The sequence below is a fragment of the Columba livia genome, chromosome 10 (assembly GCF_036013475.1).
Source record: "Columba livia isolate bColLiv1 breed racing homer chromosome 10, bColLiv1.pat.W.v2, whole genome shotgun sequence".
NCBI classification, from domain to species: Eukaryota; Metazoa; Chordata; class Aves; order Columbiformes; family Columbidae; genus Columba; species Columba livia.
The window spans coordinates 6,525,660-6,552,521 of record NC_088611.1 but is presented as its reverse complement, the minus strand read 5'-3'; the positions used below and the strand labels follow the sequence as shown (position 1 = coordinate 6,552,521).

At 41.4% G+C, this 26,862-nt stretch overlaps 1 protein-coding gene across 2 annotated transcripts in view; it reads left to right on the top strand.

Moving 5' to 3' along the window:
* Window positions 1-1,492: 1,492 nt before the first annotated feature.
* Window positions 1,493-26,862, top strand: part of STIMATE (STIM activating enhancer) — a 43,882-nt gene continuing 18,512 nt past the window's right edge. For both annotated transcript variants that reach the window (XR_010475056.1, XM_065075141.1), the window contains exons 1-4: window positions 1,493-1,752; window positions 19,595-19,643; window positions 21,434-21,529; window positions 25,173-25,294. Coding sequence is in view for 1 of the 2 variants with exons in the window: in XM_065075141.1 (XP_064931213.1) it covers window positions 1,578-1,752; window positions 19,595-19,643; window positions 21,434-21,529; window positions 25,173-25,294 (442 nt within the window). In the remaining variant the exon portion in view is untranslated. The remainder of the gene's footprint in view (window positions 1,753-19,594; window positions 19,644-21,433; window positions 21,530-25,172; window positions 25,295-26,862) is intronic.

The window sequence follows — 26,862 nt, the reverse complement described above, 5'->3', positions numbered from 1 at the left end:
GAAGAGGTATTTTTGGCCAAATTATTTAATGTATGGAATATGGAGTAACACAATGCATAAACCCTTCCAGTTATCTTTACAGGTTCATGTCTGAAACGTAAGTTTTGTGTATGGAAGATACTGAGTAAATATTTAACCAATATAAGTGTCTGGGTCAGGGCACATGTGTGGAACATCGAATGTTCAGCAGCAGCCATGGAAGCTGAAAAAACCACTCCTGAGTCACAAGGAAATAGGTCAGACCTGTGTTTAAGGTGCAGTGCTTGATGGCTGTGATCCCTGTGGGCAAGGGGGAGAACGAGCAACCTACTTTGATCCTTGCCCTTTCTTTTAGAGAACTCTATTTGCATTCTTGAACTCTTGATTTTAATGCAACTCAAACCAGAGGAGTGTTGACTTGGGGTGCAGAGGCACTGGTCAGGGCATTGTGCTCTGTCAGTCAAAGAACGGAGAGCATTTCTTTTTCTAGCTGCAACTTCTATACGTCTGTGGCACAGCCCAAATATCAGAGAAACCACTGCTGTGTGCCAGTACTGTTTGTTATCGCCTGCCAGAAAGTGGTCATGTAGGTGGGTTTGTAAGATAAATGCAACAAATGTTGTTATTTGAACAACTGTTGCTTCATGTGCTCTGCTTGGTTTTCTGGTAGACTTAAACATGTTGTACTTCCTGGGTTGTACTCATAAGTGAATTAATATGTAGACTGGGATTTTAATTATTTAAAGAAATTCAATAAACAGAGTAAGAAAAAACTGCAACGCAACGTGACCTCGGTGGATCCCGCACTACGGACCTGAACTTGAGAGCAGCTCTGCCTGGTCAGTAAGAGGGTACGATGGGATGGATCAGTCAGACTTGCTGCTCAAAAGGTGCATTTTCTAAATGGAAGTGCTGATGTATTATGTTTTATCCACTGTGCCATTGGTTGCCCTTTTAAAAGGACAAATTTTTCTATTTTTTTCTTTCTAGTTTGATGTCAGACCTGCCAGAGCTGCGGCTGTTGGGTGATCGCAACCTCGGATGCAGCGGTTCTGCCCGGGGTTTGGGCTGCCAGGGCTACCCTGCAACTCGGGATCCCCTTGGATGCTGGAGCCAAATAGCGTTTTGTGGCTGCTCCAAGTACGAGCCGGGGGTGAAGGAAGCCCAGGCGCGCTCGGAGCTCCCTGCCAGGCTGCCGGCCGCTGCCAGCGCGGGGACTGCGGAGTTACCGCGCCTGGAGCCCTCGCCAGCTCCGCTCTCCTCACGGGAACGCTTTCCTGGTGGGACTGCATGTTCTGGGCTCTGTGTTGGTTTGCCATGGAGGGCGCGCAGCCCACGGCAGACGGCCGGACACCTCCCGTGCTTCCCCAGCGCCCCGTCCCGCCGTCCCGGCGCGGGCAGGACCGGCCCCGCTGAGGGACAGACGCGGAGCGGCTCCGCCGGGCCCGGCCCGGCCAATGGGAGAGCGGCGCGGGCGGTGACGCGGCGGGGCGGGCGGCTCGGTGAGGAAGCGGGCGGGGGGCGCGGCCTCGCCCGCCGGTCGCGACGTCGCCGCCGCCGCCATGCGCCGCTGAGGCGGGCGCTGGCCGGGCCTCGCCATGGGGGCGCCGCGGCCCAACGGCAGCCTTGGCCTCACCGAGGGCCCCCCGCAGCCGGGCGGGGGGGCGGCGGCGGGGCCGGGAGACCGCGGCTGCGAGAACGGGGCTCTCATGGACAGCTTCGGCATCTTCCTGCAGGGGCTCCTGGGCGTCGTGGCCTTCAGCACCCTCATGCGTGAGTGGAGCGGGGGCGGGCCGCGGCCTCCGGGCCTCGCCGGCGCCGCGCGGCCTGGCAGCGCCGGGCTCGGGTGGGCTGCGGCCGGCCGGCTGGGCTCGGGCTGGGTTAATGGTGCTGTGGCCTCGCCGCTGTGTCCCGAGGCCGCCCGGGGGGAGCGCCGTGCTGCCCCGGGCTCCCGGCCGGGCCGTGGCGGCCTCATGGAGCGCGGCCGGGGCTGGTGCCCGGTGAGCTGGAGCGGGGCCGTGGAGTGAGGCCGCGGGACACGGCCCGGCTGCCCGGGGGGGACGCGCCGCTGTTCCCTGCGCCGCCCGGGGTCTGTGCCCCGGCTGCGCTGTTTGGGGCATTAGCACCGGCCAGGAGCGGCTGCTGGGTTCTGGGGACGCACGATTTGGCTGAACGGTGTTGTTTCTGAGCCTGTGTTTCAAGTGCTTCAAGCAAATGCACTTTTTGAAATTTGCTTTCCTTTCCAATTTATCACTTTGGGGGTGGGCATGTAGCCTGCCTTGCATACAACCAGCATGATGTGGTGGCGTGTGTTTAGAATGTACAGAAGAAGAGGGTTAGGCTGTATCGGTTTTACTGCAGGTGTACCGTGTCATATTATCAATAGCAAAGTAACACACACCTGTTTAAACGAGGCGCTGTGTTGTGTGTGCTTAGAGCAGGTACTGCACCTTGGGGCTGGTGCTGGCGGGGAGCTGGTGTGGCTGTTTACAGCAGCTCAGCTGACAGCAGTAAGTTGTTACGGTGTTCGTTTGAGTTTGGTAAAAAGCTGGAGGCTCTAGGGTCTCCAACCCAGCTGCTCTGAGGGAATCCCAAAAGCCTGGAACAGCTCTGGTAGAGTTTTCTCTCTGTCCCATACTGTACTTTGTGTCTTTTCCATTGAGGAGCACAGAAGCCCGGTGCCATTACTCAGCCAACGATGAAGTTGCTCTTAACAAAATGCAGGGGAGGGAAAACAGAGCATCAGCTACAAGTATTTTACAAATTGACTGATCTGAAGACTAAGATCCTGTTTACATTAGAATTGCACATTCATGCTAGCATCATACTATTACGGTTAAGTCAGAAGTTTGCTAACATGCTATATTTGCATAACTTAGTGCTTCACTCATGGTGAACAACTGCATTGCTCTTGTAAAAACTAAGCATGTAGCAGTCATCACTGTTACTGAGTGACAACAGCAGTCCCTGCTGTAACATGTGGTGAGTCAGAGCATCCTGAATAATTAGAAGTTTTAGTTGTTTCCAGACAAAAGTACCTCTCTTTGAGAAGATTATGTGTATACATTGTTGTTTTTAGAATTAGGAGATACAAATAGGCAGTTCTTGTGGATTGTGCATCAAATGATGAAAAACCGCAGGTGTTATTTGTCAGGATGGTATCTTTTTTTCTGGAAATGGTATAACTTATTTTTATGCATTTTACAGTAACGCTGCAACACTCAGTGAAGACAAGAAAAAGTGAATACAAAAAGTATGTACTAAGAAAATAAAAGGCTGGTTGTTGGCTGCCCTTCCTGACTTTGGTTAGATATTTTCTAAACCATGAGCTATTAGAAGGATACTCTCAATGAAGTGCTTGTAATTGTGGAAGAAGGGATTGAAAGGAAAGCAGCCAGTCCTTGAAATGGTACCGGTGAGAAAAGGAATCTCTTTCCAAAGGAGATAAGAGTAAAAAAAGTAGCAACTTGCCATACTTGCAATTGCTTACATTTAAAACCAGAAGGATAGTATGTTTGTCCCAGTTTTGATAGCCATGTTCTCTTCCACTTTATTTTGGGTCTCTCCCCTAGCAGGAGGAGAAGGTGGCCCCACCAAGTGGACCAGTTACACCAGTAAAATAGCAGTTCTCTCTTAGTTAAGTGCCGTGCTGGAAGGAGTGGTTCTGTTCTGTCTGTGAGTTTTCTCTGTTTCAGTCCTTTTTATATCATAATGAAAACAGATGGTATGTTGTTCCAAAACCTTTAAAAGTTGCCTCAACAAGCAGGACTTCTTGTGATCCATGTGGCAGTTCTGTTGTGACGGAGAAGCAGGAACTTGTGGCTTTGAACGGGAGGGAGAGCGTGGCCTCTCCTCAGCAGTCCCTCAGCACCAGCACAGTTGTTCCTGTCCCTGAGCTGCTGTGGCAGGAGAGGTGACACAACTTCTGGAGCTGGATCACAGAGCCAATACAGCAAGAAAAATAAACAGGGAGATGTGGTTATTTTTAAGTCGGAGTATTTCTGTGCTCAGGTCCTCTGGCCATCCGCACAGCAGAGCGGGCGGTGCTGCGGGAGAAGCTGGTGGCTGCAGGCAGGGACTGCTGGGGAGGTGGCTCTGCTCTCAGGTCGGGTGCGCGTCTCTTTGGAACACAACTTATACAACTTATAAAGGGCAAGTCACCTGCGTTTTTTTGGTTTTTGTTTTTTTTAAAGGGAACACTTGAAGATGACACTTCAATACTTTGCTTGTAATTATTATGCAGAAGTCTCTGTGGAAAAAGAAATGAAAGTAATAGCAACAGCGATACATTGTACAATTGCTTTTTGTGCACAGAGGCTGTTTCCTTTGAAAAATGTTGGGTTTGACAGGTAAAGAGTAAGAATTTTTGGTGAGTGGCTAAATGAAAGGCTGACTGAGACTTGCCCTTTTCTAGATAAATCCTGTCATGCTTGTGTTCAATGGAACAATTTTTTTTTCTGATCACCGTAACTAGCTGTAAGAGGAGGAGGACCTTTTCTGTGCCTCATTGGTACGTGCTTATCTACAAATGACTGAAGGACTGTTCTTAAAGCAAAGTTGTTTAAGATCTGACACTTCAGTTTACTATTTCCTTGTGTGTGCACCTACTCAATTGCTGTGAAGTTATGCTACTGACTGACGTGCTGGTGACATCAGCTAAACTTTATATTTTAAGGGCTAAAATGTGGTTAAGTGTCAGGTTTTTAATTTGTTGAAGATGTGGTGATTCTCAGGCAGCCCAGAAACTACATTGCCATGACTATCTTCTAATACTTCAAAGAAAAGTTTTTACCCCAATTATGTTATCAGCCTACCTGGCGTGTGCCCTCACTGCCGAATTGGTACAACCAGGACATGACAGGAACAGAGAATTTCTCACGCTGAGCTGACAAAACGATCATTTGAGATTAAATCCGAAGTTTCCTGTTTTTTGTAGTTCTTGCCTTGTTCTGTCACACATGGAGTGAAGAACAGTTTAAGTTACTCTTTTACCTCATGGTAGCCTTTTAAATGAGTCATTTCCAGATTGAAATATCCAACCTGTCATAACCCCCTAATCTTTTTATTGTAGAAGGTGCTTTAGCTAGTTATCACGTATCCTAACTTTATACAGGAGTTTCCTAACCCCCTTAACCAAAGAGTAGAAGTCTGCATTTGTTTTCATTGCTGTAAATTGTTTAAGGCCTCCCAAATCCACTGCTTCATCACTCTGATTTCAAATCTCATCCTTGTGCTCTTCGTGTAAAGCATTTGTGCGCTAGAGAGTTATGACCCTTTCCTGATATCTGAATCAGGAGTGAATGTACCTAATACTGAGTGCCCCAGTGTGTTATTTAGTCACTGTGAATTAATCCTCATTGCTCGGAGTTCTGTCCTCCTCTGTGAAGCTAAAGGTGTGTTGAAACACTTTCACCCAGTCACCACAGGTGTTCCAGTGCATCAAAATTCATATTAAAGTCAGATGAGACAACTTCTGGTGCTTCTCTCCTAACCATGGGCTCTAACTACCTGTCGAAGGGAGCTCCTGATCAAAAACTACCTCTTTTTGGCAAGTCTGCATGGACTGGCAGCCCTTTTTGGGTCTGGCCACTTCTCAAGTCTGTTAGCCTGTGTTTTTAAAGTCTGTTGCTTAATTCTTTTCTTGTCCCTCCTGCCTAAGTATGCATTATTTTCCACCAGAGTTTATTTAAGCCAAGTCACTTCATAACAGGAAGACTTCATGGGTTTCCCTTGATGGGAGAGATGTATGTTTATGCTTCAGGTTAGTAAGCGAAAGATAATATTTTTTTTTCAAAGTTTGCCAGTATAATGCTTGTATCTTATTTCATGGGGATTTTGATGTAAAATGGCAGCTTTACTTCTTAAGTGTTTTTCGTTCTGTTTTGGGGGTTTGTTGTTGGTTTGGTTTGGGCATTTTTGGTGGCATTTTTGTGTGTATGCAATTTATTTTTTTTTATTTTACTAATGCCACAAAGCTGGCTTTAAATATTTTTGTATAATATTATGTGTTTTTTTTCTGTAATCTCAAGCACCCTTTGAGCATTCTCTGGTTAGGCTTTTGTTGGTAATGAATGATTAGAGAGTGGTGTTTGCACAGTATTCATACACATGTACAGTGTAGATGCAGTTATAAATCATGCTGGCTTTATTGGCCAAACCTGTAGAAAGGAAAATGTGGAAAAAAACCCATTGCCTGTCCCTTTACCCTGACTGACACAAACTGTTTCAAGTACTTCATCTTGAATATGTAGTTAATTTACTAGGTTTGTTTGTCAGAACGTTGACAGCATATCAGACTGTGGTTGTGTTTGCTTTGGGATACCTAGGAATGGCTGAGAAATTAGATGTGAGTTACGCTGAAGAATTATTTAAATAGAGGAGTCACTTGGTCCTCTGCAGGTAAAAGGTTTGTGTCTGTCTGTGAGGAAAATGTAAATATGATGCTGTAAAGGAGACCGGAGTGCGTGGCTCTGTTGCCTTTTTATGGCTTTATTACAATTTGTGTCTGTACTGAGATTGGGAAGGGTAGAAACTTCTCTGTTAACAAGAGTGAAATTATTGGGAACAGATGTGAATAAGTGAGTGTGTGGGTTTGCTGTTGAGGGTTTTTTGAGGGTCACAGCTGGGGAAAAAAAAATGTCATCTCTTTGCTTATAGTGCCTTAAAGGAAGTACCTTAAAAAACTGTATCCTTAATGTCAGTTTACAGCAAGGTTTTCCCACCTGATAAGTCATGCAAGGAAGATGAATGCTTCTTCATATAATGAGCTGTCTTAGTAGGTAGTTTAGTAAAATTCAAAAGGCTTTAGCAACAATATGCTTTTCAGAGGAATGATTTAATATTTTCATCAAGGTAAGGGAGTATTATTATGAGGGATAATGTTCTGGAGAGCAGGGACTTGAGAATGAATGAAAAGTAATTCCAGTAGCCTTAAAAAAAAGTCAGCTTAAAGAAAACTATCAGATACAAAGTTGTTTTCTATAGCAATTTTCTTTCTGCTCGAGCAGATTTTAAAAATGTGAAAGTGGTGGGGAGTTGGCTTTGATACCTCATAACATCAGCACTGAAATTTCCTAAGATGCATGGCAGTGGCCTGCTAGCAAGGTGGTGTTTATTAATAAAAGGCATTATTTTAAAAGATTTGATACTATGCTGACTTGATAATATCCCATCCTTGCATGTATTCGCTCTGAGTGACGCAGTACATGTTCACGTGAATTGCCGAAGGCCACCTTGGAGAATGTTATTTGTGTGGCTGATTTTAAAACTTGTCTCCTATAGAAGTTTTAAATCACAAATAGGACATTTCATATTTATGAAAATATGGACAGTATTGTACTTAAACAGTGGATCACATTTTGTGAAATGCACTTAATTATTTTTCCTAGAACTCTTTGCCAGTGCGAGCTCCTGGTGAGTTGCCAGATATATGCAGAGCTTGCATTCCAGTGTGTATTTGGGGATTGCCCGGTATGTTATGCAGTCTGTAATGACTTTAAGGACCGCTTTCCGCTGTCACAGTGGTGGGAATGAGTCCCTCTTAGGGCAAAGGAAGACTAGGAAGATAAGCTACTGAACTGCATTGAAAGGCAAGATCTCGGGTAGGAGCAGAGAATAAATTTTTAAAAAGGAGGTGCAATAAATCCAGAAACTGGAAATAGCGGTTTGTCACGGGCCAGCCCGCGGGGTCGGCCCCGGGGAGCACCCTGGACAGCTCCGGGCAGCGCTCGGGGCAGCGCTCCGGCAGCCGCCCGGCCGGGCAGCCCCGCTGGCCTCGCCGGCGGGGTTTGGTTCGGTGTCATCTATGCAAAGCAAATAATATGACTTGACAGTCAGTCTGCAGGTTTGGCTGGCTGACCGGAGGCCGAGGAGGAAACAGGATGGGGTGATGTGAGTAGAAGGAAGGTGTTTTAACCTCTTGTTCCTTCAGGCCCAATCCATGGTAATTAGTAATGGTCAGTATCATAGCGGGCTATAGTAAAGAACAAGCCTTATTCTGCAGGTTAAGTGTCTGCTTGTGGCTCCTGCACTTGGAAAAGCCTGTTAGGTCATTTCGGTCACAGCCAAGTAAATTATACCTTACAATGACCAAGTGTTTTGTTGTGCCCAGATGGTGAAGTATTGCTTGCATCTGTGTTGCATGGCTGTTTCTTGTTTGTTTTAAATAAATCATCAGTCTTTTCAGTGTCTCTGAGACATCCTTACTTGTGTTTTGAGACAAAAATGAGAGATACACAAGGAGCATAGCAGGAATAAAACATGCAGCCACCTGGGTAAATTAGCTAAGTAAACTGCTTTAATTTACTGTGCTGATACTGTAGTACTCTTTAATATATAAAATGCGGAGCTGGAATAAATTCTATCCATTTTGAGCTCTGCAGAAAAAGACAAATGTTGCTGACGAACTTCATGTTGTATAAAAGCAAGTATAATAGTATTGGGAACAGCTCAGCTGGTCATTTAAGTGAAGCAAATAACCTGAAATGAATTTAGGAATAACAATTTTGGAATTGTTTCCTATATTGAAAACAGAAGACTAATCTTGTTTTATAGCATATTTAAGTATGTATCTCTGCATTTACTGACCATCAGAGAAACATGTTTTCATAATGTTAAGTCCTGCTTAAACTACATTTCCTTGTTTTGTTTTGTTTTTATTAAAACTGCTTGCAAGATGCCTGTTTCTTTGTTGAATATGGACTTTATTGGGTGACCTAATATCCTACTAGTGCCAGGTAATTATTACTTTAGTGTCACTAAATGAAGCAACTATTCTTGAAATGCCATGCCAATAAAAGTTAAGGGGAAAAGGATAAGGTGTCAGTTTAGGCAAATAATCTGTAATCTGCAAGTAAGTTGCTCTTTTCATTAACAGTTGTCTGATGCCCTTCTCTGTCTTGTTGGCTCGGAATGTATTACATTTTCTTATTGCTCAGCTGATTGCTGGATATAATTATGCTCCGGATAATAAGATTGTTCTAAGTATAATTACACATGTCATTCACATTATGAAATGTTTAGGAAAAAGGGTAACTTATGTTGACATTTGGAAACTATTAAAATGAAAAATTATCCTGAAACTCTGAAGCTGTGTTTAATTAGAACTAACTTCTGGACTGTTAGCTAGTCTGTTGTTTAACTGTAAACTGCATAATGAATGTGATCTTGACTAGTGTTTTATAATTAAATTTGTAAGGAGCTGATTTGCACAAATACACAGTGTGCATTTTTGTGTTCTGCGGTGATATTAATTTCATGGTTAATGAAGTTTACATTCTTAAACTGGTATTTAATAAGGTCTTATCTGTGTGGGTTTTGTTGATGAAATGAAAAATCAGGTTGTCTTTCTCGTGCCTGCTGGTAGGAAATGCTTTGCATTCTCAAAGATTTGATCACAGCAAAATGTAATCCATACGAACCTTAATATGTTGAATGTCGCTGGCAGACCAAATATAAGCTTGAAGCTTGCATGAGACTGCCTTTGTAGACGGTGTGGTACAGAGGTGGGGGTTTAGCCAGGAGTGAATAAACTTGTTTGCATTGTTGCTCAGGATATGAAAGACCTGTTTTTCTGCTACTGGCCCTGAATCACACATTTTATATATATTTGTTGTCATAACCTTGTACATATGTTGTCATGTGTAATGAATGTTGAGGATGAAAACATGCTAGAATGGGTTCACAGTTCAGACTCCTCGTAGCTCACGTTCATGGTGCAGGTTCATAGTTCCAGGTGTGAGCTACTTCACAGCAGTACTGAGCTAGAGTAGGGAAGGGTCATCCCAAGGAAGGTATTAAACTTGTTTTTTCTGTTGTTCATGATGCATTTCTCTCTAGAGGTTGCTATTTGTTTTTAATAATCAAATGTTTCTAGAATTTGAAATGTTTTGACTTCCGTGTTCTTAACTTGTATCACATTTTTAGCTACCCCAGCTTCTAAGACCAATGATTCCTCCTTTTGTAGTGATTAATGTGTGTTGGCTCACTTGATGGAAGAGGAACACAATACTGCGATTCCTTGCGGTATCTGCCAGGCATTAAACGGAGCTCACAGGACTTGTGAGGTGTTCAGGACACGAAGAGTTGTGACAAGTAGTTTATTTTTATACTTCTTCTGATTGAGGGGCCTCTCCATTGCTGTGCTCCGCTGATGCTGTTGAAATAGAAGCAGCAACGGATGTAACTAGAAATTGTTGGTGAGAGCTGAACTAGGGAGAGGAGTTCCTGAATTTTTGAGTGTTTAAAATTTGACATTAATTTTTATAGGACTGACATCAGTTTGGGAACAGGTAAAAGTTAAGAAGTCGTTGTTTTGGTCTTGAATGCTTAGACTCTGACAAATATTGTTTTATAGGGCTAGCTAGCCACCTTGACTAAGTACTTACAGAAACAACCTTTGCTTGCTTTTTGTTGTTCAACTCAAGGGGTTTTTCCTATTTGTCAAAAATACATTTTTTTTCCTCATGGAAAAAAATACTTTACAAACAACTGTTCATAACTAATAACATGTATCCTCTGTCTCTAATAATTTGTTGAAGATGTTATGCTCCAAAATTTTTATTTCTTTTTAGAATAATTGCTCTTAATTTCTTTTGCTGGAAAATAGCAGCTACTCTGCATCTTCTTCCAGCATACCTTTCTTGTTTTGAGGCTGATCGTGTGAATAGCAGTGTATGTTAGTTTATATGCGTAGGGTTTTAATGCTTTCATTGCAAGGTAATTGTAATGTTAGATGATGAAATAGTCTTAAGGAGCTTGAAAATTAAACAAGGGGGGAAAAACCTCTCTCCTCCATCTGATCTTGGACTTTCTTGAACTTTCTTATGGCAGTATGTTTTTAGTGCTGGCTTTAGGTTTTGGTGTGAAGCTTTTATGAAACTTGCACAAACGTTAAGAGGTCAGAAGCTTTATCATTAAGAAGAATGCTCATGCACATGGAAGTTACTACATGTTTTTGTCTAGGTTTCAGATATATAACTTATGCAGTAAGTTTTATACTTAGTTGTTAGATATGTTATATCGAAGAAGTCTGTGTAACTGGCTGCTGACTCTCCTTTTATGATATTCAATCGGTGTAAAAAGAATGTATCAAAGCAGGTTGTGTATTTTTTGTTCTTTTTAAAGCAGTTGGTGTTATGTGAAATGTGTCTTGCTTACTGTTCAATGCCCCAATAGTTTCACCAGCCTAGGAAGTATGAATTTGGTAAGCAAAACTATTCAGAATTTAAATGGACTCTCAGCATAGAGTGTACCTCTACCTTTGACCTCTTTGATTTAATATATCTGCTGTTTATCACGTCTACAAATGGAAACACCGTTTTTCTTTCACATTCTTTTGGGGTGTATCTGAACTCACTTTTTTTGGGTTTCATTTCTGCTTTTGAAGCTGCTACACTTAGTGGCTTAATTAATATTTTAAGGAGTGATGAGTGAGTTCATAGCTGTGCTTTGACGGTTCTGTCAGTTCCCAAGAGCTGGTTTAAAACAACTGACTTGAATGACTTAAAGTTCATTGATATGTGTTGTCATACTAATAACATTAGGAAAGCTTCATATATTATTGAGTGTCTTGTGAGTGCCATAAGTGAAAATGGTGTTGTGAATCATAAATTGCTGCTTAGTGCACATTAATATGGATTGATTCTGTTTGTTTTGTACTAAATAATTCATGTTTCCCAAATGGTTCTTATTTTTAATAGGGAAAAAAAAAATCCAATTGAATGCAGCAGACTGTATTTTTCAGCTCTCACTAGATGTATGTATTGCATGGTAGGAATGCACTGCCTGTTTCTCTAGCCTCCTACCTCTTTTTTTTTGGTATTTGTTTAATGACACCTGATTCAGAGTACAGAAGCGTTTGCAAGAGGGCTGTTAAACTTCCAAAGCAAGTAATACAGGCACTTTCAGTACTGGAGGCTTAAATTTGCTTTGCTTCAGGTATCTCATGCCCATCGAGGAAACAATAGTGTGGGCTTCTCTCTCTGAAAGTACTGTGAAACTGTGATTTATTATGAACTTGCAAATAGAGCAGGCCTTGACCGAACTGTGCTACATATGCTAAATGTAAAGACAACAAATATCTGTCTCTAAGATCAAATCTTCTCTTGGAACTTCATATGGATAAATATTTCCTAAGCTACTTGTGCTGTTTATCTTACAGTTCTTAAAGCAGTTACTTGCAACCCTATAACATTGGCATGTCCTTCAGGAATCGAAGGACTGAATACTTTACGTAGTGCATATTACATGCATTTTCTGACTTATAAAGTGCTGCAATAGATTTGTAATTGAGAGCCAGAACTTGTGTCTAATTCTTTGGCTGCTAAGTTTAGCTATTTAAAAGTAAGCTTTACCTTTTTAAAGAAAGGGGAGAAGCTTGATTACAGTGGCTATTGGTGAGGTATGTCTAGACTGCATGCACTACTAAGACACATTTGTTTACTGACAGCCAAGCTAATGCTTCTGTCAGAACTGCACTATCGTGTGCTCCCAGGATGCATGAGATGAGCCTTGGTGAAATTGCCTTAGGCTGAGTTGTGTGCGACAGGTAATATGACTTATTTGTGTGTCCCCCAGCCAGTCTTTACGAGCTAAGCATTTGGAAGATTTGTTTTGGGGCTTGAAATATGTGTCAGGAACAAAAAGCTCACCAACCTCTGGTAATGCATTTGGCTGCACTTCCTCAAGAAACAACATGGTTTGTTTTATTCCAAAGCTCAGGTAGCAGTATTTTTTTATTGTTTTTCTTTTCAGGTAATTGTTTGTCCTCGTCCTCCCTGTACTGTGAAGGGGAACTTCACATTGAGAGCTGTGCCCTTAGCTATCACAAAACCTTTGCAGAGACAAAATTTACAGACAGGCTTTTAGCTTGGTGTGGAAGCAGGTGGGAAGTAAATGTTTTTACAGAGGTAACTTCCAGTACCTGTCTCCAGTGTTTATCCAGCAAGCACTGCTGCCCATATCATAAATCATGTGAAATCTAGCGTTAACTCATCACTATCCATCATCTTATGTCATCTGTGTTGAGTCAAAAGAGCCCTGGTCATGAGATAGCTGGCTTGGCTGATGTTTGGCACTAGCGTATTTAATGTTGCAGTAAAACAAAGTCCCTTGTTCTCTGCTCTAACAAGAATGACAGTCAGACCCATTTAACTGTCCCAAAGTTTTTGCTGTATAAAACCCGTAGCCACAACTTTATTCTAACTGCTGCCGTTGGAGCAAATAGACTGGGATAAGAGCTGCCGTTCTGCAGGTACCGCATGGCTGTCCAGACACTGAATCGTGAGTCTTACAACGTCCCTGACTAACTAACTAGCTGGGTCATTAAACTTTACTGTGTCCAGTGTTTCTATAAAGTTTCTCTCTGGGTGACAATCTTTAATGGACAAGTTCTTAGTTACACACTTATCTCTACAGAAACACTGAGGCCAAGGACACAATGAAATTAGGAGGTTGGGTACTTGCATGGCTAATACTGTTTTCTGTCTTGCGGAAGTTTTAAAAATCCTTTTTGCAGGAAGCAAAGCCAGTGAGCACTTCATTCAATATATCAGTCTTTAACATGGACTAGAATAAAATTTTCCTTTGAATTATTCTATAACTTCTTTCATCATGAAGAAACCATGGTTCCTGATACCTTTCTCCAACACAACGATATCCCTGGACGTAGCTGGAAATCAGTTGCTCTAGTGCAGTGTCGTTTCTGCTATAGTATAATTGGTGTCCAAGAGTACTGACAAGTCTAGGTCATTAAGCAAAATTATAATGAAGATTTTTGAGGTTTTTATGTAAAGGAATAAGCATCAGGCTTTCAGGGTGTCCTGAAATTGAGCATCTCCGTTGTAGTTAATGGGGCGCAGGAAGAGAAGGAAGAATTGCAGCAGGGCAAGAATTGAATTAGCCAGGACATAGTGCATTTTCGTTTTGTCTGGAGATATGAGCAATAAGCCAAAAAACACTTGTTCTTTTCTTCTTTTCTGCAGTCCCATTTATTATCTCTTTTTAAAACAAACACACCTCACCTTGCCATTTTCCTGTCTTTTTAAAATTCTGACTAGAGGGAGATTCTGAGCTCGTAGGTGTCACAAAGGCTTTTGGCCATCAAGTGACATGTGGCTTATGCACTTGTGTACCTCTTTCTAAGACATCATTTTGGCCCGTTCTCATTAGGCATGTTGTTTCTTGTAAAGCTATTTTAAGAAAGAAATATTCTGTGTGTGAGAAATCTGTAACTTCTTATTCCTTTGTTACTGCTACCAAGAAAATAGTAGTGGGGATAAAAATGTGAGAGAAGCCTCTTAAAAGCTTTGCTTAGTGGGAAAGGGAGGTAAGAACAAATGTATGATAAATGTCACAGGTAACGTAAAATTCTTTGACAGTTGTCATTCTATGGTGGTGTGAATTTTCAGGAATTATTAGCATGCATGAACATATTCATAACAGACATGCTTTCCACCATTGTGGGAGAAGCATTGATATTATGATGCATGTATTGTCCTGATAACCAAATATTCTGAAAATAGTTCTGTTGTCTGAGAGTAGCCATGTGAAATTCTGTGTCAGATCCCGAGTTTGTATGCTAATGCTTGGTTTAACTCTTCAGCTGTTACTCCATACGTAGTTTGTAAACCAGCATTCTACTGGAAACTTTAGTGCTTGCCCTGAATATTGGAAGTGATGTGAATTAATAGCAAAATAACCCTTCAAATCACCACAGCCTTGCGCTGTGAGGGCTGTGTTGGAGGATCTGCCTGGTTGCAACATGTTGTTCAGGAAGCCCAGCAAAGCCGACCTGCTGGAGCAGATTCAGCACTTGTGATGGAACACAGTACAGAAGCTCAGGCTGCAGCAGATTTCTCGCTGTTAAGTTCTGTGCATACATACGTGTGTGTGGGTTTGGTTTTTAGTTAGCTGTTCTTTGGTCCTTTGGTAACTGGCTCAAATCTTGGAGCGTTTAAGCGTCATACCATAGACAGGTGATTTTTAGGCTTATAGACCGATTTTTGTCAGAAGGGACCCCAAAAGTTACCTGCTCCCACCTCCTGCTCAGAGCAGGGCCAGCCTGTGTGCCCTTCCTCGGAGCATCGTCCAGGGGAATTTTCAAGGTCTGTGGGACTGAAGTCACTGCAGTCTCTCTGGGCAACTTGTTGCAGAGTTTAGTTGTTCTTGTTGGAAACTTTACTTCTGTCAAGCTGGCATTTCCCCGGCTGCAGCTTGTGGCTGTTTCCTCGTGCCAGTTGCCTGATGCCACTGCAGGATGCGTCTCATTCTGTCCTCGTGAAACTGCCCACACACGTGAGCAGGTTTGGTGTGGGATGTGCGAATGTGATCCTGTGCCTCACTAGCCTTTCCTTCTTTTGGTTTTCTTCCTCTGTTTGGCTACCTCATCTGTTGCTTTGCTGAGGTCTAATGACACAAATGTGTAGGAGGTTTATAAAACGAAACATTTTTGCACATGCTTTGACCTATTTTTAAAAAAGTTTTGAGAAACACTGGAAATACAGGTGAAATTCCCAATTCTCTCCTCAGAAGAGCAGTGTTACTGTAGTACAGCTGCAGAGGACATCAAACCTGTTAATTATTCTTTAGCTTATTTTCCTTTTTTTGAATTTCAACTTAATAAGTTAGATAAATCTTCTTAGATCTTTATTTGGATCAGAAAGATTCTTATTGTGAGCTGCCAGAACAGAACGTGTGTATAAGAAATGCAGCAATACATGATCTGTAGAAACATTTCAAACATTTGAGCTGGGCCAGTTTTGAGCTGCTACAAGAGCAGCCATCCAGAACCTTGGAGTTCTTAAACACATGTTGAAGTCACTTGACATCAGCAGAATATTTCCTGTGGGTCTTTTTGGGAGGATGAAGGAGGGAGAGGAGGAAAGGCCACATTCCAAGTACAGCTTCAAGTGTTGCTTTTCATATTGACACTTTGGAGAGGTTTGACTTTATTCCTTGTCTCTGTTCTTAAATATGGACTTTATTCTTCCCTGTAAGTCTTCAGGTTTCTGGAATACTGATTGCAAAACTCCTGTGTTAGAGTAACTGTTAGAAACCCTTTTACAGTACTCTGGCATTAATTATTCCTAGAATTTCAATGAAATGTGAAGACAATTTAATGAACTTGAATTTTGCATTGGCAATACTCTGCCTTCTATGCTTATCTATTATCTGTCCATCTGGCAGCTCACATGCTTGTTGGCAGAAGTGCTTTTATTTCCTTTCCTGAAAATTTCTGGCATTGAATGTATAAACAAGCAGCACTTCTTTCTTCATTTATAATTCAGCGTGAAATTCTGAACATTATTAGTTAATTAATATTAAATGTGGTGAATTCTTGCAAGCGCGAGTGTGACGCTGTGAAGTGAAGCATATGGAGCGGTCCCGCCTCCCCGCAGCGAGAAGCCGGCAGATTGAGACCCATCTGTCCGCTGACACGCGCACCAGCGCGTCTCGGAGCCGCCGCCGAGAGAAACCGCGAGGGCTGAGAGCACCCGCGGTCACGGCGTGTTTGGGGGAGGGCAAGTGGAAGACTTGCTTTCCTCTCCCCAGTTCGATAGATGCTTAAATAATTTATGGAATCTTTATTTGAAAAAAAATGTGCTGGCTTTTGGTTGCAAAATTAATTTATTAGTAGCAAATGTGTTATGGATCCTGAGCTTACCAGTGTGGTTTTTGCTTAGTTTACTTACTGGGAAGGCCCCAGATGTCTGCAGCCGGACAGAAACATGCACTCCCTTGCTGGGGGAGAAGGTGAATTGCTCTCAGCTTGAAACACTCTGTTATAATAGTGTATTGTGCTGGGTAGGCGGTGTAACCCAGATACCGCATCAGGCCTGTGTAGGAAAATACCTGGTGATATCCGCATGTGTCAGAAATACCATGTTCATGAACATCATGCTCAGGCATAGAGCTGCAAAAAAGCAGGCTGTAAAAACAACCGTTTCCTAGGGATCTACTGGGCTTTCCAGTGTAGAGGTGTACATATTCATCAGGTCACAACTCCCAAAGCATTTAGACAGATTGTCTCATTTTATTTGGGGGGTAGAAATGTGTAGTGTGATCAGCCATTTAATACATTCCCAAAAGGTGTCTGTAGGGGCTTTCAAAGTTAACTCTGCTGTTGATTGTTAACTCAAATGAAATGTTGATTTCAGAATTCAGCAGAGAAACAGGCCTTCGGAAGTCTTTTTCTCAGCACAGATAAAATTTGAAATTGTGCTAGTTGAATTGGTTTTGAATATCCTATTCCAAACCAGTTTGGTGAATACTTTAGAGAAACTAATTAATCCACAGACCTCTTCTTAGTGTTAATAGACAAAAGCCGAAGCTTGGAATTCCCCACCCCATGGAAGTATGCAAATCTTACCAGTTTAATTTCTGTTTTATCTGCAGAAAAGCAGCTTGTACAAACTCCACAGTAAGTTGAAACTTCTGTTTCTTGCATTTATTTTGTGATGCTTTGTGGCTTCCTGTTGTTGTGCAAAAGTGACACTAATTAAAGTAATCCGTAGTGTGCCTGGAGAGGACTTGTCATAGACAGAAAAGTGGTTAACTTAGCTGGGTATTGCTCACTTTTGACATAAGTTTTATATTTATGGCATGCTGTTCACAGAGGAAACTGCTGGCAAATGTTACCTTCACAACTTCATATTTGGTATAAATGTACAATCTTTTTCTCTTGTCGCTTTTTAGTTTCTAATGGTCGTATTATGTGGAAGTGAAAGTTGCCCGTTGTGCTGTCAGCACTAACAGGACAGACAGTGAAATGGCCAGTTGTTAGTGTGATGCTCCTGAAAGTGCTGCCCTTCCATCTTGGAGGTGATTTTTTATTTTAAATGATTTATTTTAAGGCATTCAGGTAATTCTATTAATGCTGTATTGTACAAGGGTGGTTGGCTTTGGGGAAGGTTGCCTTACTTGTGACAAAGTTGTGATAGGTTCGTAAACCAAAATGTGTTTTAAAGGCTTGTAGGCTAGATAAGCATGACTTACATACAGCATCCTATTTGAAACTTCATTGCTAATACCTGGAGAACCAGGCTAAAATACCTATTGATATTTTGCCTGACCTATAGCTGCTGCGGTTTGCGCCTTTTAAGACAGAACCTCTGCAAGTGGAGGGGGAGGAGGGGAATGGAGGCTTTAAATGTCTTTTTCTTCTTTATTTTTTTTTTTTTAATAATTTCTGAAGTTTTTTCTGTTTTTCAAGACTTAAGTTGAAGGAACTGGTGAGTGGCACTGGACCTTGGACAGAAGAAGTAAACCCCATATGTAAAACCCATCTTTAGTGGAAAGGTTTTCCATAACATGTTATCTTTGGTCTGTCTTTGGGATATATAAAGAATTAGTATCTTGCAGCTGTAACAGGAGATAAATCTGTGTTACGAATTAGGCCAGAGCTGGCAGAGGCGAGGCTGCCCTGGGTCTGACCCGTGGCCGGGCTGTGTGTGTTCCAGCATGGAAAAAGGTTTTCTTGCCCAAAAAGAGTTAGAAATGAAATTTCCTAAGACAGGACTAACTGCTGACCAGACAGTACAGGTCTATGGACCAGCTACTCTTCATGTGTGAGCAACTGTTTTTATCCCCCCATCCCTCTATTTTCCCACACCTGTTTATCCATGAGTCATATAGATCCTTTCCTTTTCCTGCCTTTGGTTCCTCCCCATAAAAACCCATAGTAGGTCCTGTGCAATCCCAAAAACCCGCTCTTCCCCCGCATCCCGTACCGTGATGCTCCGATCAGCTCCCTCCCAATGGCTCTCTGGAGCTGGCTCCCCAGGAGGGGCGTCACCCCTGGCTGCTGGTGCTGTGGCTCTCCTGGGACAACTCTTCTTCCAGCTCCGAAGTTCATGTTTCCTCATCTGCCTTTGGGCTTCTGCTCCTCTGGGCTTGTGGGGCTGGACCTGGGATGGGCCGATGGCTCCTGGGATGTACCGGGGGTAGCCAGCTAGGGGGTGATTCGGGCTCCCCTCCTCTGTGGGTGTGCAGAGGAGCTTTCTGTCAGATACCCAAAATATTTGTATTATAAACTGTATGAAGATTGAAATAGTCAATTTTATCTTTTTTTTTTTTTTTGCCTTTGTATAGTTGGCATTATTTTGAATATTGGATTTTGTTTGTTTTTAATATGTTAATGAGTATCAGCTGGTTTGTGAAGGGATTATCAGACTTTAAAATCTGTCCTGCCTTCCTTTTGCAATTCAGTTTGCCCACAAAAGTCTTATTTGTCATCCATAAAATAAATATACTTTGTCAGAGGATATATTTGCTCTGGTACTAATTCACTTGATTTATTTTTTATGTTATATATTGCCCCCGTATTGTGAGAATACTTTCCAATTTGACTTTTGGTCTCCAGTGAGCAAAAGAAACAGCTTTTTCTAATACCTGCTTTCCTATCAGAAACTGAATTTTCTGGATGGGCGGTCACAGAAGCTCAGGCCAATGGATGGGAGTCAGCAATAGATTATTTTCTCAGGCATATTGGCAGTTGGACTGTGGATCTGTAGGAAGCTGAAGGTGACAGAAGGGAGCCAGATTCTTTAAAAAAGTATCCTTGGAGACTGATTGGGATTTGCCGATTGTCTTCAATTTTATTTTTTTTTTTCCTTAGTGAAACGCTTCCGAGAACCAAAGCATGAAAGACGGCCCTGGAAGATATGGTATGTTTCTGCATGCTTCCTTCTTAATTGTTTTGTTTCTCGTGTGTTCTAGAAATTGAAGGAATGATTGTTTGCATATGAAAATTAAAAAAAGGGAAAGTGATAACAAGAAGTTGGTGACTGACAGTGAGGAACAAAAAAAGTTACCAAAATACATGAGTCAACAAAACGTTCTCTTCTGTGTGTTCCCCTGCTAGTTCTTTCTTACTGAACACTGCCAGGAATCTCCACAAAGATTTAGACAAGCATTTAGATACAAAGCTTCGAGTTGTGCTCCCTCCTGACGATGGAAACTTACAGTTGCCCTCAGGTGCATCTGAACATCTCCAGCCTTCCATAAGCTTACAAGAAGCTCTCAGCTGGGCATCAACAGAATTCTGTGTTCTGTAGCCATCCTGCTATATGCAACGTACAGAACAGTATGGAAAAAGATATACATAGCCATAAAAGAATACAAGGCATAAAGGGAGTATTTGTTTTTATTACTTTTAAAAAGTAATTGGATTGTAGCAATGCCAACATAACCTGTACTAGTTTTGAGATTGGTGTGAATGTTAAGCTGGCATTCTAGCTCTTGAAGACTTCAGTGGTTTAAATTCATCTCATACAATGCTGGGTTTCAAAACTAATCCTGACCTTTATTTTATTGAAAAAATAAATACAAAATCTTTGTGTACTACAGCCTACTTCAACCTGAAATTCTGAGTAGTGCAGTGATAGCCCTTAACTTTCAAGCAAAGAATCTTGTTCTGCAACTTGAGTATCGTTATTTATAGTATGGTGTACTGATTAGATAAGTAACTCACTCTCTTCCTGCCTTGTCTCCAACACTCTGCTTTCTGTGTCATGCAAGCAGTGCAAGAGTTGTCAGAGAGGAGATGAATTCAGGCATAAAATGTTGTTTGGATCTGTTGGAGTGTTTGGATCTTTTTAGACATGGCAACAACAAAGTGGGCATTGGTCTCTGTAAAGAACACGCTCTTGCCTACAGGATACTTTTGACACAATTCCTCTATTTAACATGTAACAAAACATCCACTGGAGGTTTTGGTTTTGTGCAAAGGATGATGATAGAAGAATGGTATGGTCTGGAGTCCATACTGAATCGGTGGGGTTTTTTTACATTTTCCCAGTAAGAAGCAAACTATTTGCCCTCAAACTCTGTCATCTGCTTTGGAGATATTATTTGCACGGTTCTGACTCTTTTGCTGTGTAGTCTAAGTTTCTGTACTACAGATAAAATTCAGTGATACCATTTCTTGCTTTCAGGTGAAAAACATGTTGGATATTCAAGCAAGATAATATAGATGAAGGACTCCTTAGCCAGCTATTAAATTGTTCACCAGGAAGGACATGATGAGGATTTTTGTTTTTTTCTGTGCCATAAACTTGATAAAAAGGCATAAACATAAAATAATTGAAATATCTAGGGAGGCTGGGATACTCATGGTTTACAGGAGGTTATTAAAGACTTAGGTTTAGAGAGGATTAGCTCTTGGATAATGCATATGATACCAAGAGGATATCCCTAGACGTTAAATCTACAGTGGTAAGGTTTCAAGTTACTATGATTTGATTTATTGTTAGCAATATTTGAGAAAAAAAAAAAAGGTAGAATTTAAAATGGAACATCGTTAAATAACTTGAATACCATGGCAGTTTGTCATTGTGATGTTCCACATTTTAAGAAAAAATGAATAACTGAGATGGAATTCCACTTAAAATAAATTTGCAATGTCTGTGTTGTAAACAGTTTTGTGTGTCTTTAAAACTGTTTTTACTTTCTACAGGTTTTTAGATACTTCCAAGCAAGCCATAGGGATGTTATTCATCCACTTCGCAAATGTCTATTTATCAGACCTTACAGAAGAAGACCCCTGTTCATTGTGAGTGTTTAATTTCAAAATAATCGGTCGTTATGGAAGTTCTGCAGTTGAGTTTGGTGTACGTGGATGATAATGCGAGATAGAGCTGAGAAGCCACTTTTCATGGTAAAAATCAATCACTCTCTAAAACCTGTGCTTTAAGCTTAGCTGATCATGGATTAGAGTTCTGCTCTTTTAGTTCATGGCTGACAGGACCCGAGCAGGCTTTTTCTGGGCTGTATATAGAGGTTTTATACCAAGGGTAAACTTACTTCTCCCCTTTCCAGTTAATGAATGAAGACTTAGGATGGACACTGTAATATGAGGCTGTTAACTGCAGGAGGTGCTCAGGACCATAGGAATAAATATAAAGTTGTGAACACTTGCCTCCAACTTCACTGTTCACTGCAGGAAAGCTTTAGTAGGAAGTCAGGTTGCTTTCAGGGATATTTAGCAAAAATTATTCATGCTTGTATTTTCTTCTAAAACCTGCATTAGCTACTGCAGCATTATTTTCATTGTGTTAGAAGCAGGAAATCTTGCTCAGTACCCAGGCAGTTAGTACAAAAATTCATTTTGTGATGTCACGCTTGGAGCAGTGTGACTAAGCAGATCAGCATTTCACTGTAGTATATTAAACCCGAAGATTTTTATGACTAAGACTCCATCAGGCTTTTTGCAGGAGCTCCTGAAGCAAATGGTAATTGTTTGGGTTTGTTTTTGACGGAGCTCATGCTCTAAGCAGCTTACACATTCCTGGTAACAGAAGCTGTGAAATTACTTTTAAAAGCCCGGTAATTTGCCCTTTAAAACCAATCCAGCCTCTTCAATGGCATCTGTTCACTGTTGTCCTCCGGTAAACAAAGAGCTGCACAGCTCCAGGAATATGCTCGTATTGCTTCACAAGCCTGTTTTATTTCCCTTATTCCTCCTCGGTTTCTTTTGTGTTCCTACATGCTATAAACGTGCCAGTAAAACGCTGCTTTTCTGTTCCCACCACAAAGCCTTTTGGTAGGGGAAATGCATTTATTTTATTTTAACACAATAACGGTGAAGCTTAACTTATAATTATGACAGTTTCAATAATACCAGACATCATTGTAGGATTTTCCTCGCTTACCAACTGAAGAATTTTCTGATAGACTTAAAAACTGGCAGGTGCAAATTACTTTCATTCCTTTTTTATATATAAAAGTACATATTCAGATAAGCTAACCAAAGCATGTCTAAAATTGTCAGTGTTTAAACCTAAGGATTATTACAATATTTTCAAATTTAAAAACTTTTTGCTGTGTTCTCAGTTTTCAAAATAAAGGGTTTGCAAATATGTGCATTCTTTTCTATGTTTTAATATAGCCTACATAACTTTATTTTCAAATTCCACTTTTCATGTAAGTGTAGCATGACACAAAACAAGTAAGAGGGTGAAGTAGAGAACTGTTATTCACTGTTCTCAGGATAACAAAAATTACAATGTGGTGCTATATAATTTCTCAGACAAGGGTGCAGGTCTTCCTTGTTATTAGAAAAAATAGCATATTCCATCATCCAAAGCCACTTGTCCTTTCTGGGGAAAAATATATCTTAAGTGTGCAAGTGGGCCAAAATTAGTGAGTAAAAGCAACATTTCTGTCTGTGACTTTGAATTTGCTGAGTAAAATTATTATTATTTAAACATGGATAGTTTTCTGTTCTTTCCTGTTTTGTAGTTTGTGGGTTATTTTCAGAACAAAACCAGAGAATGTAGTTTTAGAAAACATTGTGGTGTAAAGCTTGGAAAAACTAAACTGGAAGTTGCCGTTTGTTTGGGACTGTAGTGCTGTCATTCAGGCAGGTGCGTGATAATATCGAAGCCAATAAAACATCTGTTAACGCACTTGAACTGATAGGTTGTTGGTTGAAGAATCTTAAATAGGAAAAGCAAGCAGCGCAGGGAACTCGAGGGCCGTGCGTTTCTGAACCCGACTTGCACCCCCTGAGCCTGCAGGCAAATCCATTGATCTGGTAGTGGCAGCAGCTGGTGTGGTGGTTTGTTACACGGGAGCTGGTTAATGCAGAGCATCGTGGAACAGCGAGTGTGTTGCCTGCATGTCCTGAGCCTGATGTGCTGGGGCGTGTCGGGCACACCCCGCCTGGGCACAGCTGGCCCGAGCACATCTGGCCCGCGCTGCGAGCCCTCATGTGATGTGCGGTAGGTGTGGGCTCATGTCCCTGCTCCCCAGGGCTGCCTTCCTACTGCAGACCTACAGCAGCCCCTTGTGGCCTTAAAATGACTTGTGGAGACGTGTAATTGCTGAGTTTCCTCTGCCAAACCCTGGACTTTGATTTTAATGTTTGTCTAATACAAAGTTCATTAAAACTCCAGTTTGACGCACAACTTTTAGAAAATGACTGCTTTTTAGAAAGTTTATGGGTAAGTGTTGGCTGAAGCAAGATACGTCCACTTAATTTTTATTTCTGACCTGCTCTTAAAAGGCATTTTGAGGATCAGAACAGCTGCTCCTGTACTGTTTTGAATGTTTGTATTCTGGCTTTGCTTTCCACTTTCTGATACTGTTTTGTAACAGATTTGCCTGTGCAGCCAACAAAAGGCCACAGGTCTCTAGTTTGCTAATTTTATCCCTGCAGATAAGTTCCTACAGACTCTGGAGTTTACCTTAAGTATTTGGAATTACCAAATAAGAATCTCAGCAACAGGGATTTACAATGTGTCTTATATATAGCTGGCTCTTTGTCAGCTCCTGTTCTGTTCAGCTAAAATTGGTGATAATAAATAAACCAAACTGACTCAAAAAATGCTCTGAATTTCAGCTGCTCCATTTAATGAACCTAAGAATTAATTAGAAACCTGTAGTAATCTCTAGTTTCTTGAAGCATAGGTGGGAGATCCCTGAAACAATACAAGTAGCAGAGCCGTGCAGCGGTTGTGTGTCCATGAGGGGTGGTTTGGTTTGACTTTGGTTTGGTTTGGGGTTTTTTTTGTTGTGTTTGGTGGATTTTGTTTTTCTTTTTGTGGTGGTTTTTGTGGTTGTCTGTAAGGTGGGGTTGGTTGGTTGGTTTGTTTGTTTGTTTTGATTTTTTGGGAAGACTTGTTCCTGATTATGTCAAATGTTTATTGGACAAGAACCAAAGTGTAGGGAAGTAGATCACTTTTCCTTCTAACACTAAGTAAGCTGAAATTTGGCCTGGGTGGTGACTGTGCTCTCTGGGCACTGCTCATTGCTCCTTCTTGGGGGTGGTTGGCATTGGGTTCTTTACCTTCAAATTCCTTGAGATGTCCTTAAGGTAACTTCTCTTTTTAGTCCTTTTGTGGGTTTTTTTATTCAAATCCATGTTTTCCATGCAGCATGAACTGAACAATGGTAAAAGGAAAATCTGGTAAATTGGAGTTTTTATAGAGTATGCACATGCATAAGCCAGAGCTCACAAAAATAAAGATTGGAGCTTAAATTTAAGGACAGAAACAAAATATTGAGACTCTTCTATAACTACCTAAATTTAGGCTATGTAATTACAGAAGTGGGGAAGTGGGTAAATCATTATTCTCAGTGCTGCAGCTTCTCACTATATACACAGACCTTGTATCAATCGTTGTGTTAAAATACACTGAACTTGTAGAAGATGAACCCTTGCTCCTTGTTTCCTTTTATATTTTTCCTTTCAGGTACCTTATCAACTTCTTGTTAGATGCCACATTAGGAATGCTGTTAATCTACATTGGCATACGTGCAGTCAGCAGCATTGTGGAGTGGCAGCAGTGGGACACCCTTCGCTTTGGCGAATACGGTAAATGTTTCTGTTCTTGCACTGGAGTTACTTTTTGGGATACAATCTCAGAATATTTCAGCTAGTGGTTAATACGTCTTAAAATGATTGTACAATTATTATAGTGGTCATTCTGACATTTCACTTCTCACAAGGAGTCTTTAAAGTTCTGTAACTCCACATGCACCATCTGTGTTCAAAAGCTCAATAAATTGTGAAACATTTTTTGAGTTTGGAACAACAGCTTGAATATTTTTTTAGGAGTGATTGAACAAATTATGATATTGGCTGATGTCAAGGAAAGAATTACATCATGGTAAATTTACTCTGACACACTTTAAAATAAATGATAGCTGGAAGGTCATTTCCTGGTAGAGTTTTCACTGCACCACATGCCGTTGTCTGAAGATACGGGCTAAGAGTTCTGCCAGCCATCTTTAAAGTAAACAACCACATACCTTCAGTGAAGAGAATGGCAAGATGGCCTGCGCTTGTCCTCAAGTCATGATGATTCAAACTCCTGCGTGTAGGGCTTGTATCATGGATGAAAAATGCACGTGTCTTTCTTGCGGGCTAAGGGGTAGACTAGAAAAATCACTGTCATGTCAAGTTGTGGGTTTTATCGTCCATTATGTTAGCGACAGAAGTCCACTGACCTGCAGAAATTGTGGATTTGCAGATGTAGATGAGATTCATATATACTCAACATGAACACTTAATTCTGTTCAGCTTGTTGTTTTCAGATTGCTTAGTCTGTCTGTCTGTCTGTCTGTCTGGGATTCTGTACCGTTGCTAAAAATTACATCTGAATCTCCTCAAGATAGGAATGAGAGGGAGAAGTCACCTCATAAGAGAGCTATGGATCTTCATCAGAGAGAAAAACAGACAAAAACCCCTACGATTTGAAAATAAAAAGTCAAAATAATGTTTGCCTAACAAGGCAAAAGCTCTCATAGCAGTTTCATAATTATCATTGGGTTTTTTTTTTTATTTTGTAGATTTCTTCGTTTTTAATGATCCTCAGTGGCTGACAGAATTGAGAATAAATAAAAGGCCTTGCCAAGTTCAAGTACTTTAAAAGCTTGGGAAGTTTACAATTAAATCAAGTAGCATTACTTGCTATTTGCTACGTCAGAGGTTTAAAATAGAGACGATGACAAGCATCTATCCTAGGAGAAATAACTGCCTGTACCATTAGGGCGTTTTCTGTTAGATCTGTGCCTTGTGGGGTACAGTTTGTGACCATTTAAGCTGTTTAAATCAGCACTGCCACAACCCTGTTTATCTGTTTTTTCCCCACATGCTGCAGTCCAATATTTCCACTCTTCTCCTTGGACTGCTGCACATCTGACTCTTCAGGGAACTGATTCAGAGAGCTAAACCATCAGAAAATTCACCATATGTAGCAAAGTAAATAGTTCCTCCAGATCAGTCCCCAGACTTGGGTCCCTGAGGGATTAGGTAAGAACCAGTGCCCGGGGAAGGGAACAGGGTAAGGAAAGAGCTCAGATATCACTGGGCTCCTCCATCTGACTGAGCTCTGGGACCTGTTGCCCAAAGTCCCTTTTAAAGGTGGTTGAACAGTTTTC